The sequence below is a fragment of the Halyomorpha halys genome, unplaced genomic scaffold (assembly GCF_000696795.3).
Source record: "Halyomorpha halys isolate HHAL.00 unplaced genomic scaffold, Hhal_1.1 Scaffold7.1, whole genome shotgun sequence".
Classification (NCBI taxonomy): domain Eukaryota; kingdom Metazoa; phylum Arthropoda; class Insecta; order Hemiptera; family Pentatomidae; genus Halyomorpha; species Halyomorpha halys.
The window spans coordinates 697,066-712,054 of NW_027110368.1; the positions used below are offsets into that span (position 1 = coordinate 697,066).

The 14,989-nt window shown below is 29.0% G+C and overlaps 1 protein-coding gene across 6 annotated transcripts in view; it reads left to right on the forward strand.

Annotated features, from left to right (window-relative positions):
• LOC106677231 (neutral amino acid uniporter 4) overlaps positions 1-13,130 on the forward strand; it is a 16,061-nt gene extending 2,931 nt beyond the window's left edge. For all 6 annotated transcript variants that reach the window (XM_024362252.2, XM_024362249.2, XM_014415027.3 and 3 more), the window contains 9 exons: positions 7-101; positions 1,260-1,361; positions 3,579-3,729; positions 3,811-3,932; positions 4,132-4,216; positions 5,209-5,481; positions 7,128-7,306; positions 9,936-10,105; positions 10,210-13,130. In XM_024362252.2, coding sequence (XP_024218020.1) covers positions 37-101; positions 1,260-1,361; positions 3,579-3,729; positions 3,811-3,932; positions 4,132-4,216; positions 5,209-5,481; positions 7,128-7,306; positions 9,936-10,105; positions 10,210-10,448 — 1,386 coding nt within the window. In that variant the 5' untranslated portion in view covers positions 7-36 and the 3' untranslated portion in view covers positions 10,449-13,130. The remainder of the gene's footprint in view (positions 1-6; positions 102-1,259; positions 1,362-3,578; positions 3,730-3,810; positions 3,933-4,131; positions 4,217-5,208; positions 5,482-7,127; positions 7,307-9,935; positions 10,106-10,209) is intronic.
• The last annotated feature ends 1,859 nt before the right edge of the window (positions 13,131-14,989 follow it).

The window sequence follows — 14,989 nt, forward strand, 5'->3', positions numbered from 1 at the left end:
TTATAGTTAGGTGCGATCAAAGGCAAAGGCCAGAAAATGAATGAAGAGAGACAACCCCTGCTGGTCAGCAACAATGACACATCCAATGAAAATTATGAAAGGTAATTCGTTATTTGAAATTGATTTTAATTGATACTAATTTATACCTAGCAAATTCTTTAATGAATAACAAAAGGAATAAATTCTTCATCATGAACTGACTTTTTTAATATTTGTACAAAAAGAGAAGGTGCAACTGCAATGTAATATCTATTCTAACTGCAATAATGTCTATTCCTAAAAGTCACCTATTTGTTTTTATGATTTATTAAAATTTTCAATAAAATATAACATATAAAAAGTCAAAATATAACCACTTAAATTAAATTTTTTTTTTATTTCATGGAAGGGAACTTGAATAATTAGGATGGAATAAAGGCATATATTGCTATTAATTACTATAAAAAAAGTATAGAGCCCAGTATTTCATTGATTACTTTTAATTAAATTAAATTTATTATTTTTGAATTAAAAATGTCAAAATTCCATAAGTTGATGTTTTCTTAAAATATTTATTTTATTTTTCAATATCTAATAAAAAAAAAAAAGGTAGATTCTATTTTTAACTATTTTCTATAATGAATATCTTTATAGGTGTTAAAATTAATTTCTAACAGTCAGTTTTGTAAACCAATTAGTGCCACTGCTACAAACAAAATAGTTGTTGACAAAATCAGTTGCTCTTGTTTATGAAAATTACTTACCAATTTCCTGTAAAATTTTGTAAAGAAATAAAAAAATTGAAAATGTTCTATCTTTCGTCTTTATTTTATTTATTTATTTTTTTTTGTTATTCCATCAAAGCTTTTGCATTTTTAGTTATATTCCTTCGACAGTCCAAATATTATTTATTTAACCAAAATATGTACTTATATCTTCCTTTTGCTTCTATTACCAAAGGTAATAATTTAACTTCTTAAATTTACTCCAAGTTACCAAATATCCCTGTCCACTGTATAAAAAAAGAGTTTTCTAATAAATTCATTGTATTTATTTTGTCCTACCCTACTTTTAAGAACTCCATTAAAAATTTAAAATACTTTGGATTAAAGAAAAGTAGAAAAAATAAACTAAACTAAACAAAATGAATAATTATTGGAATATAAAGGCAAAGACGTAGCAGATGGCATAACATGAACCATTGGTTCACTTGAATGATTATATTTCTTAATGGATACCTTGGGTAAAATATATTGATTATAAAATAAATGTTATTTTAGTAAAATACCAATTGAAAGTGAGAAAGAAGAATCACTCATAAATTCACCGCCCGAAAGTGACTATGATCCTCTTCTTAATAGGCAGCTTGAACATCCCACTACGTAAGTTTCAATTTTATATATTTTTATCTAGAAATTTAATGTTAATTATTTTTAAACTTATAATTTGTTGATATGTACTTACTAAATGTATTGAATGAAGGAGATATTGGCCTATACTAAATTATCTGATATGTCCTTGCAATTTCTTTTGTTTTTATTTATTATCTTGCCACTTTTTACCATTATCAAATTGCTGATTATGCAATTAAATATGATATGATTTTTTATTTTATATTTATTGACAACAACTTATTAGAGTTTTATTATTTATTTTTCTATTTTAGCTTAAAACAATTAAGGTGGTAAGTACAGTACAATCATTGGATGATTAATATAACTGAGATATTATCTTTCTAAAATACATTTCGTATTTTTTTTATTAATATTAGCATGTGAAGGATGTATAATTCAATACAATGTTTGAATTAAATTAAACTATTTGTATACTCAATTATGTTTAATTAATACCTGTTAAATTGTTTACTATGAAATGAGCTAAAGTTGCGTGGTAAAGTGGTTTAAATCAAAACAGGGGTTTTTTGATTTAAACTCTTTAGGGGAAGTTCTATAAAGATTTTGGTAAGGAAAACTGCTTTATCTGTTAAAATTAGTCAGTTACAAGCATACCCAACAATGTGAGAGCATTTGAAGTTGATCCACTCAGTAATTAATTTTTTTTATTTAAATGACTTACACTACTTCTTCTCCTAATGGTCCACATAATCTCACTCATCAGATGACTTTATATTCCATCATACCCCTGAATAATATACTTGAAGGTCTCTTGGAAATATTGGATATAGGAAGAAATTTCTATGTATTAGAAAATTGTATTTTTTTATCAATTATTTTCTCATGTTTGTTTTATATGTTAAAAACAATTAAAGCTAAATATTTAAGGTTAAAAAAAAAACTAAAAGTTTTTGTAAATGAAAATATATTGACCTCTCTCCAGCGTAAAAGAAAATTAATTCCTGGTTTAATAATTCCTCATTCAGTACTGTCCTTGGAAAGAGGTCTTAAAAAACCCATGACACTCGTATACATAGAAAGCCTACCTCATTAAAGTATTTTTTCCAACTAACAGATAACAGTTGTTTTAATTTAAAAAAAAGCAGACACAGAAAATAGAACCTATGGATGAAAAGTCAACTGGAAAGGTGATTAAAAGTAGAAAAATTGAATTTAAAATGAATCTTTCTTTGAGCTTTTTCAGCATGTATAATGAAACTTTAAGGCCCTTCTAACAACTGATTATAGTAGCTATGACAAAAATCAGGCAAAATCGGAAGAAATGGATTCAGTAGTTATGATAGATACTTAGGAAGGAACCATGTGTTCCATATTTCTTCTATCCAGTTAAGATGGAATATGTTTAGAAGGGTATACCTCATACTTCTGATTTTTGTAGATTCCTTCTGATAGTCTAGCACAGACTGGGTACATTTGTGTGTTGTGATTGATATCACGATCATTTTGGACATTTATGCTGATATAAATGAAGTTGAAAAAATATTTGAACTATTTGATACGTTTCATTCATAGTACCATGACAAAATCCTGAAGAAGTTTTTGGGAGGAATTTTGTCAGAAAATGATTCCCAATCAGGCTGGTTAATGGATAAATACACTATTTTATTTTTTTTTAATCTATTTTTCTTTACAAATTTTTATCCTTTTACCATACAGTCTGTGATCTCAAAAAATCAACTCTCGTTTCTAAAGGACTCACTTAACTATTTCAGTTTAAAACTAAGAGGTTTCAATAAAAAGTGGTATGCGAATAAAAAGCTAGTGTGCTTTTAATCAGTGGGGTTCTACAAAAATCAGAGAAATGACATGTTATCATGTCCTACCAAGACTCGTTTCTTTGTACTTAGCTTAAAAATTGTGCAAATATTACATTTAATTACAGATTTTTTATTTTTGAAACTATTGTATTTATATGTTATAAATACCAAAATATACATAAACAGGAATATGTAGTGATTTGAAAGTATATTAATGAAAAAAAAAAAATATTAAATTTGAAGCATCTCCAAAATTGCTGAATCATGTCTACCTTGTTATCGATTCAGAAGTAGTATCTTGCTGAATCCCTGAAATTTTACCTCCACAGAATCCGCCTAGCCTAAAAAAAAGTTATCATTGATAAGATCTGTTGTTAAGTGTTAAATTCTTTGTTTTAATGTTTTATTTATTCTTTATTTTATACAGAAATCTTGACACGATGATCCACCTGATAAAAGGAAATATAGGAACTGGTATACTGGCCATGCCTGATGCTTTTCTCAATGCAGGGCTTGCTCTCGGCACATTTGGTGTTTTACTAATAGGAGCTATATGTACTCATTGTATGCATATGTTGGTAAGTGTTTACTATACTTATATAAATTTTGATTTTTTAAGGCAAAAATAAGTTATAAGTTTTTTTCTTCTCCTTCTCAAGGTACGCTGTGCCCATGAACTGTGCAGAAGGAACAAAACTCCATCTTTGGGATTCTCTCAAGTAGCTGAACTTTCGTTTCAGAGTGGACCAGCTTGTCTTCAGAAACATGCAAAAAAAATAAGGTTACCATCTTTTCTACATCTAATTTTTCTTATATTGATATGATTATTTAAAGTATTAAGACAAATAATTAAGTACAGTTTATAAAATAAAAAAGCAATTTTTTATTTAAGTTGGGTAATTGTTAATATGTAAATTTAATAAATAAATAAAGACGTACAGTGTTAATTTGTGAACTAATTTAGACATTATTTATTTTAGGACTGCAGTAAACGTATTTCTAGTCATTACACAACTTGGTTTCTGCTGCGTATATTTTGTGTTTGTTGCGAAGAACTTGCAACAAGTAAGTGAATGCTTAGAAATTATAATACACAAATAAGATTTCTTATTTATGTTGACCTTTTATGTGCCATTATAATATTTGAAGATTATAGAGGTAAAAAAATATCATATTTTCTTAAATGTTCCGGGGAACAAAGTTTAACTTGGAATCGCCTGTTCTTTACATTTCTACATGGAATTCAACAGTGATTTTGAACTGTTTAGGCTCATTTTTCTCCTATTTTGACTTTACTATTATGTCCTCCATGTGTGGTATGTAGTCTATCAGAAACCATTATTACTTTGTTAAAAAAAAAAAAGGAAGGAGTTGCCTTGTTTTCCCTGTAGTCTTCATTCATGCTATATAGGTTTTTGTATTAACTTTATCATTATTTATTTTTAACTTTTAAGTTATGAAAAAAAAACTTCTTTTCTTTATTTAACACTTTGCTTTTCAATGTATGTAATTATCTTTTTTAAATCAAAATAAATTTCTTTGAGTATTTAAGTATTTTGACTTACTACCAAAGAACTATAGTACATTAATAACAAGATTTTGCATAAGGTTTTATGCTCATGGTTGATTAGCCAATAAAAACTTACTGCAGACAGTCTTTCGATTTCCATCTGAGTAACTTGAGTCAAGTCCTGGTTGACAAAAATGTACATATATACGTACATGTAGCCATATTTTGTGGCCTTTAGTTTATCAGTTAGGAGTGTATGCCTTATGTGCGCTTATTTTTTTATTAAATATACCTCTAATAATAATTTTTGTTATAAAACTAATTTTATTGTACTTAAATTTTCATTTTTGTTAAAGTTTTATTATAATCCTTTATAAAATACCTCATAGATATCCCACATCACAAGGACTTGAGGCTAGAAGAAATAACATAATTAATTAAAAGAAGATAGAGACTCTTATACTCACATTAATAAAACTTTTTCATTCACAAATAAATAATAATCATTCAGCTCAAAATATAATTTTGCAATTTATTCTAATTTCAGGTTACTGAGCAGTACACATCTGATGTCCCTTCTTATGTGTTCCTCCTTGTTCTCTTACTCCCTATGATTGTCCTAAATTGGGTTACTAACCTTAAATACCTTACACCCGTATCCCTTTTTGCAGCTATCCTTACTGCTACTGGCCTTGCGATCACTTTCTTTTATATCCTTCAAGGACTGCCGAGGACCAATACTGTCAAAATGTTCGCTCCATGGCATCATCTACCCCTTTTCTTTGGAACAGCCATATACGCCTTTGAGGGAATTGGCATCGTGAGTATTAAAAGTTTTCCTCTTTTTTATTTTATTTATTTTTTTTATTCCCTTACCTCAAAGTTGTCACAAGATATGGAGTTTTAACCTTGATATATCTTCTAATTGTCATAATCATTCACTATGTCTGTATACGTTTGCCTCTGATGTCCTCTCGGGCGCTTTTCTTCTGTTTTCGCATCATTAATTTTATTTATTTATTAATTTTTCTTAATCGTATAGGTTCTTCACTCTATATGGTTTCCATTTGATATATGAGTTGTAGTGAAAAACTCTTCCTTATTAAAATTCTTTATTTTAATGTATCATAAACAATATTTTGGGACCATTGCTCCATCATCAGGTAATCTTCAATAAGAATCAACATAATTCATAATATGCATACAACAATTAAAGTAACCAACCAACAATTGTTTTATTTAAAACGATTACCTTAATGTAATTAATCCTCCCATTTCATAATTAAACTGTTCTATTAGTTTTAGTTATAATAGTCACAATAATCATATTGTTATAAGTTTTTTAAATTAATTAATAAATTAATAAATATCCCTGAAAATTTCATATATAAAAATTTAGGAGAAACTAAAAGCATTATATTAATAGAACTTGAAATAAGGTTATCCTTACACTAGTGGTAACAAATAAATTACATCTATGCTAACTATCTCCTACCTGTATTCCTTAAAAAAGATAAAAACTCTATCAACAACCATTTTTTTAAAACATATTTACTTTGATTCACTACTATATTAAAAATTTATACAACACAATTCTATACCGATGTTTGATTATATAAATTTCTAAATGATTTATAATCTCTGTATAATGCACACTTAAATTTTTATTGTCAGTCTTAAACTTATTTGCTTATGATACATTGAAATAAATAATTTTAATAAGGAAGAGTTTTTCACAACTCATTGTACTAATCATTTTTATTTAGTAACTATTTATTTCTACAATTCCAATATATTAAAACATTAATTGAGCTGGGATAAGCTTACAAAATAAGTCTTAGGAAATGGGGCCTATAAGAACTTTCAATATTATCGGACAGTATTTAATTTTTCCATTTTCTCCAAAAGCTTGTTCCTATTTATTAATATCAAGAAATCAGTTAAAACTCCTCTCCCCATTTTGGACACAGATGCTCCATCCCTAAGACAAGACTAAGACTTCAGGAAGATTTTGATTACGTTTACCTTCATCCCCTGTACCCTTGAGGTACAACAGACAACTTCTGTCTCCATCCAAAAGTACTGAAAGATCTCCCTTAAAAACCCAGATGTGTGGGATGAACCTGATCTAACAAATAATGACTTCAATCTACTAATGTTGAGATTAGTCTGTCTAGAATTTGTTGTTGGCTATTGAGATGAAATTCCACTTTTCTGGATTCCCACACTCCATACATAGCTGATTTGGTTGTTATTATTAATTAAAACAAAGCTAATTATGTCAATTTATTTAGTAAATCAATGCACAAAAAATAAATAAATAAACAAATTGGAAGATTTAATGCAAAATCTGTAGTATTTTTTCTTACAGCATTATGATTTATAAAATACTGACATTTCTTCATACAATGTTTTCATTATGAATTTCAATGGTTATAACCTTATTTTTGCCTTAAATTATTTTAGGTGCTCCCTCTTGAAAACAATATGAAGAACCCTGAAGACTTTGGTGGTTTGACTGGTGTTTTAAACACAGTAATGGTGATTGTCGCTTGCTTGTACACGGGCGTCGGATTCTTTGGTTACCTACGTTATGGTGAACACGTGAAAGGATCCATCACTTTAAACATTCCTCAAAATGAAATGTAAGCCCCAAAAATGCATCTATAATAAGCATTTATAATTTTAAGTATTTAAGATAAAGGAAGAATTGTGATCATTAAGAAAAAATATATTTTGCAATGTTACATTTTTTATTGGTTTTGTAGTTTTATCTTTTTAGTGAGTTCGAAAGTAAGAAAGTTTTACTGCTTTTCTACTCATTGATACTGATTTATCTTCTTTAAAGTGTACTTGAAGAAAGCACTGCATTGTCGAAATATTTCATCTCGATAATTTTATGAAATTTTGGATAATACCTCTTTTAGTCAGGAGAAATATTAACATGATTATGCCTGGGTGATGGGATCTTTCTTTGGTTGTCTTATTGCTTAGCGTTATCAAATACCTAAGCACATAACCTTAAACTTTTCCACTTGTAGTAGATTATAATATAAATTTTAATTTAAGTGGCCTTAATATGAAGTCTTCATGACAATAGATGGAAAAATACCTACAACTTTTTCGGATATGAAGGAGATGGTCAGGAGTTAGGTCAAAAAGGAACAAAAAATAGTAAACAACTCTTTGTTTGCTGAAGTTTTGCCCCACTTTGCAGGTCTTCATCAGAGCTAAAAAGATACAAAACAACTAAAAATATGTTGATAATGAGATACAAAGAATTAAATTAAGATGGGGTTAAAAATTATGTAATTATAAGTGAAGAATTGTATAAAAATGAGCAAAAAGAAATAAAAATAAGATATAAAATAATAAGTATATATAAAAAGGAAATAGCATAGACAAGATTTAAGATGTAATTACATACAAAAATAGAGAAGTAGATGTAAGAGAAATAAAAAACAAAAATTATACACACTTTGAGATGGAAAACTAATGAAATAAGATGAGAACAAATAAAAGTTAAGAAAAGAATAAATAAAAAATAAAAACATCCACCTATCGTCTTTTAAAGACAGCGAACGAGTGACACAAAAGCGGATGTGGATTTTGCAAATTCTTATTGAGTATGGGTGTTTTTCTACCAAGCTACTGACCGCTGAGCATATGGTCACAGCATCCATGGATTATGAGACCCTGAGAACCAATATGTCTAGGAAACAGGACTTTACAAACAGAAAATAAATTACCACAGCTTTAGTCAATGGAAACTACCAGAATTTTGTAAATTTCATCTACAAGTAAAAAACATTGATGAGGCCAACTCACTTTTATTTAGAGAGCTTGAGGGGGGCAATGGAGGCTGGAAATGTACTTAGGAGACTGTTGGAGATGTTGAAGGTGACAGTGTGATCTTGGAACTGTTCCTAGAATTAATTGTAAAATCCTGAAACCTCTTATTTTGGAAATGGAAGGAAGAGGAAGAAAAAAGATGAAGATCAATTCTGTTTGTAGAACTGTTAAATTATGTTAACTTACATGTTTTCTTGGTATTTTCTTGTAAATTAGAAGTTTAATAAAAATAGATGATTGAAAATTATCTATTACCCTTCAAGTTGACATGTTGGATCAGAATCAACTGATGTTACTTTTTAATATAAAGACATACAACTTATTGATAAAAAATAGAAAGGGATAAAAAAAAGGTTTGAAACTTATTTAAATACCCAACATTTTTTTTTTTTTTTTTTACATCTTTTCTTCTTCAATTCCTGGCCTCCCTAAGCAGTTAAATTGGTGATGTGTAGCCATCCTCCAGTTCCATGCACCACGCAGTTTCCTCAAATCTTCAACTTTGAAGCTTCAGGCAGCCTCTCTGTCTGGTGCCTTAGATTTCGTCTTTTTTTGGGGAGATCTCATAGGGAGCCTTCCTTGCACCATGGCCTACCCAGCGCAGCTTGCTGATTCTTACATCAGGCTCAGTTAACAAGAACATTTTTCTTTTCGTGCACAATCTCTATGTTGAGCCTTCTTTCACTGACCTGTAAATGTATCCCAGGATTTTTCATTTAAATGCCAGAAGACCCTTTTCATCAGTTTTTTAGAAGGCCCAGATTTCTGATCCTAAGCACTGGCCTGAATAGTGTCCTGTATATTCTTGAGTTTGTTGCTCTCGGGATTGAGCTACTGCCCATATGCCTACACAATCTAAAATAGCACCCTTTGGCTGATGCTATCTGCCTCCTTATCTTATCTGACACCGTACTGCATTAATCTGTTACCACAGATACACAAAATGATACAGAAACTGGTTATAAAGAGTAAGAACCAACCTGAAATGTCTCCACACCTAGAAAACTTAATTAAATGGGTGGCTTGTTCATTTTGATCAATTTAACTTCTTATGTTGCAAAATTTTATTAAAAATATTTTTATACAGCTTCATGAGTATTTAAGTGATGTTCTATTAGTCTTTTGTTTGTTTATAACCTATTATTTGTTGTCTTTTGAACAAGATATATTATCAGGCAATGAAAGAAGAATAAACTGGAAAAAATATAACATAAGTAGCATGGCTTGTACAATTATATTAATTGTAATTCTTAATATTAACTTTCACAAAATATGATGGAAAAAAAATTAATTCGTAAGCAATTTAAATATGATTTCATAATAACAATTTCATTTTTGTTTTTTCATTATAGATATTTTTTTATTATGTCTCCTTTCTTACTGAAATCAATTGTAGAGATAGTGAAAAATAATATTTTTCAGATTGGGACAGTCTGTTCGAGTGATGATGGCTATTTCCATTTTCCTTTCTTATGGTCTTCAGTTCTATGTACCTGTGGGCATTATTTGGTCATCATTAAAAAAGAAAGTGCCTCCAGAAAGCCATAAGAAAGTCGAACTTGGACTGAGAACCGTACTGGTTTTTTTAACTTGTAAGTATTTTATTTTCACTCATAAAAATTATGGTATCCATCTTCTTTAATTAGCTTTGTCAACTGATTTATTTTTTGTGAAATTTTTTTTATTAATGTTTCAGTTTGTATCGCTATGGTTGTTCCTGATTTAGGCGTTGTTATTTCTTTGGTTGGTGCAGTCAGCAGTTCAACGCTTGCTTTGATTTTTCCACCAATTTTAGAATTAGTGACTTTCTGGAATCATGGCCTAACAACTTCAACATACTTAAAGGACTTGGCCATTTTATTGTTCGGATTAGTCGGTTTTGGTTTCGGTACATACGTAAGCATTCATAATATATTATATCCGCCTCACAATTGATGAGGCTATTTAGGGTACTTTTATACCCTTTTATTTAAAAATAATTTTACTGTCTCAGATTTATTTCTGCTTTAACTGTGATATTGGGTATATAAAAGAATGTAATAAGTATTTCATGTGTACAAAATAAGATGTATTTTATAAATTCTGAACAATTATTTGAAGTGGGTTAATAATAATATATTTATTTTATTAATTCAATGTTATTAAAAATAATTATATTTAAATTATTTTTATCTTTTAAAACAGTAACATGGATTGCTTTTTAATTAATTTCACTCGAAAAAAGACAATAGGCTCAAAATGATGACTTTAATGTTGATTATAAATTGTTGAAAGTTAATTTAATCATCTTTCAGTATTATAATATACTTTGACTATTTAAAAAAAAAAAACAGTTATCAAAAGTATACAGCATAATATTTTCTGAGCTAGTTATAGATTAGATATTGAATCAATTAGTCTCTGTTTGAGTAGTGTTTTTCACTTTCCATTTTATTGCTGTAAGGCAAGAAATAGTAAAAAAAAATTAATTGCCTAAAATATTTTATAAAATTTACTAGTTTGATTGTTTCTTTTGACTTTCAATATTGCATTGATCTTAAATTGACTTTAATTATTTTGGAAGAATATCATTTTCTTTTTGTATGATATTTTTTTTGGTAATATAAAATATATGAGGTCGCTGTTCTATGTTTATAAAGTACAAAGTTTGTGCATTTTTATAAATTTATATTTATTTATACATTTTAAAATCATGACACATTTATTGTTGGTTTGAAAAAGATTTTTTTTTTTTTGTATATCTCGAGTTATCTAAAGTAATTTATTTTATGAAGAAAAAAATCTTTAAGTTGAAGGATTATAATTTTTTTGTTTTGATTATTTTAGCTTGTTGACCTAAAAATAATTCACTTACAAATTTATTGGGGTTTCAAACTTGAAAAATATTTGAATTTCTTGGGCAATCGGTGATTTATTTTCAGTAGTCATGATTTTAAAAAAATGTTATTTGATAACAAAAATTTTAATACTGAACTACTAAAGTTGTGAATTTTGCATAATTATTTACTTATTACGACTAATTTATCACCAATGTATTGCCAGATTTCCAAGTTTGAATATTCTGGGTGGAACACTGACATCAATTTAATCATTATTATTGTGATTGACTAGTTTGAAATTAACAATTTCTTTTTAAATAGTTGATTTTATTCAATTACTTTATTTAAACTGATTATAAATTATTCATACAAAAAATTAGATAAGCTGGTTTTTTTTAAAATATGTAATTAAAAGGTAAAATTATAGCTCTTAGCAGTTGCTGATTATGAAATGAAATGTAATATTGTTATAAATTCTTCATTAATTTGTATATAATTTTGTTGATTATCACGTAATATTAGTCTTAAGTAATTGTTATTTTATCTATTATGAGAAGGAATTAAATTTGTGTATCTTAAGTACTACTTTGTTCTACTTAGATGGAATAACGTGTGCGAACCTGTAAATTATAGGCTGCGGTGTTGTGACTTTTATATACATATGCAAAGAAATAGTTACCATTGTTATACAAGATTTTTTCCATCTTGCCATATATCTTACATTCCTTCTTAGCATGAATTTGATAGTAGTTTATATGTGTATATAAAGTTTGTATTTATATATTTTGTAAACTTAGTTCAAGATCTTCTATTAAAAATGTTATAAAGTCAAATTATTAGAACACATGTGTTCGCTGAGTACTAGTTACGAAATGGGTAGAAAACTGTGATAATAGTTTCTTCTTTTTAAAAATGGCTTTTAACAAATAATAGTAGATCATGAATTGAGAATGTCCTGTTTATTTGGGCATTTATTTATTTATGTATCCTTGATAATTTATAATCCCTGTGATAATTTTGCATGTTTTTATTTTATTTGTAGCTTGTTTAAATTAATTTTACTTTTCTAGATGTAGTGCATAGCTATTATATAAAATGATATGAACATGATAATAAAATTTGCATAAACAATAATATAGGGCTTCCAGGTGAAAATAGTGATTTATTTTGTTAAATATTTATTAAAAAAAAAACATAATAAAAATCACTAATCATGTGGCATTTATTTTTAAAGGTAATTAAAGCTCTTGACATTGAAATGCAACCATAAAGATTTGTTTGTAATATCTTTATTCTACTCATATTTAATTATTATTTAATATGTGGATTATTTTATGAATTTGGCATTTCATATATGTTGCCGTTTCCAAGATTAGTCTGTTATATTAGATTGTAAAAAATTTTTAACTGCCAAATATTGTATGTTATTTTGCTTTACATTCCGAAATATCTTAAATTAAAAAATCATATTGAAATGTATTTTTTATCAAGTCTGTTGTAATTATCTCTATCATAATTTCTGTTTTTATATTGTTTAAGATCATCTTATTACTATAATATGAAGTTTATAATAATTAATTTAAGAGTTACTTATTTCTTTCCTTTCTTTTGAAATATTTGTGTACCACATAAAAACTGCTCGCAAATTGAAGTGGACCATTTATAAAAATTCAGGCCCGACTAATTTTTAAATATTTGGAATTATTTTAGGTGGTTTAGTTTATAATCTGAGACCTGAATGAGTGATGAAAGATACAGTTTATTTATTGATAATTAAATAAAAACAAATTGAAATGTCCGAATTAAGATAATTTTTTTTTTTCATTTTACAAATCTTTAGGAGGGGAGGGTGTTGGACTTTAGTTGTTAGAATATTTCATACTCCTTATGAAAAAAAACTTAATGTTGTGACAATGGAGCCCATTCCCCAATTAATGCGTTTTCAAGTCTGTCCAGATTATATGGACAAGGTGAACGCATGTGTAACTAACTGGCTTTGGAGTTTATGCCAAACATGTTCTCCCAGATTAATGTCGCACAAGCAGGTCAGGTACACCTGATTTCTTGTTCTAAATAACTTAAAACCACCCTTCTTCCAGGAGGTGAAGCATTATCATCAACAAGCATGAAGTTTTCCCCAATATTTTTGTGATTAAGAAAAAATAGCAAGCCCATATTGCTGGTCTGGAAGAACAATAACGCAATTGTAAATTTTGTGAAATTGATTTCGTTGTGTTGGCGACTTAATTATGTCTGCGGTCGGCATCACCCTATTTTAACAGAGCCAAAGCCCTCCCTAGTTCATTATTAAGCCTTTGCAAAGCCATTTTGAAATTCTGTTTAGTGCACTGGTTAAATGAATATTGATGATAAATGATGGATATTTGTTAGTATAGGTGATTGAATTGAGAATCTTGATGGCATAAACAAAGTGAGTGTTTTATTTTTGGTTTTCATTGATTCTCATAGTGACTAAGATTAAGATAAAGATTTTGGGTAAGTTGTGGAAACCATTTATATTAATCTGGTAAAAATTTCAAATCATTGTGGCAAAAAATTAAGTCAACATTTTTATATTACTACGCTAAAGAGATGACAAATCCTTCCTCACCTTGACCTAGACGGTTCTATAGTTTTCCGGCATGAGATAATTCCAACATTAGCCGAGGGATGTCCATTGCCAGCAGTGCTGCCTTCGAATCCGACAGCAAAACTATCTTTTTCTATTCTTTTTGCTGGAATGAGTCAGCTTTTCTAAAGCCAAAGTAATAGCAGCTACCTCTCCATCAAAATTGGTAGCATTTGCTCCAGCAGGTGCTGAAAGTTGGAACAGACTGCTATAGACACCTGCACCCGCATTTTTATTTGCTGCTGTAGCAGACCCGTCGTATATATGGATCCTTTCTGGCTCAGGGTCGCGCTCGGCTATAGTGGCCAATGCCACAGTCCTTAGTTCTTCCGCTGGGGTTATGGATTTGTTGATGGGCATTATTAAATCTAGCACTAAATGCAATGCTTTGTTTAGTTAAATCAGGCAGAGGCTCTCTTATTTCAAAGTTCAGGTCTAGGCTTATGATAATTGATTTTGTTGTCTCAATAAATGTGAGCTGCGTTTTAAGTCGCCTAGTATTACCAACAGTGCTGGTCCAATCACGATCACTGCCATTCCTAAACACAAACTTGTAATGGATGACGGGATTGTTTTTTAACCTATCTTTTAGGGACTCAATCTCAGGCTTGCAGTTGCATGGCTAGAATCAGTGTTGATTTAGCTGCACCGGTAATAATCCTTAATGCCTTATTGTGAACTATATCAAGACGCTTCAGCACTGAATCAGTAGCTGTAACCATAATACCAGAGCCATATTTCAGGACTAGTCTTAAATATGACGTATAAGCATGTCTTAAAACCTCAGCGATTGCTCCCCATTTTATGGCTGTGATTCGTTTCATTAGTCGCAGTCTTGATTCTTCTTTATCTGCAGCATGCTCACATTGCTTAGCCCAGGTTAGCTTATCATCCAGGACTAGTCCTAGATATTTTGCTTCATGAGTCCTGCTAATAGCCTGATTATCAAGATTCACTCGGAGCTCATGCTGCTTTGTAGAAAGGGTAAATAGTTGGATTACTGTCTTTCGCGTGTTGATAATCATTTC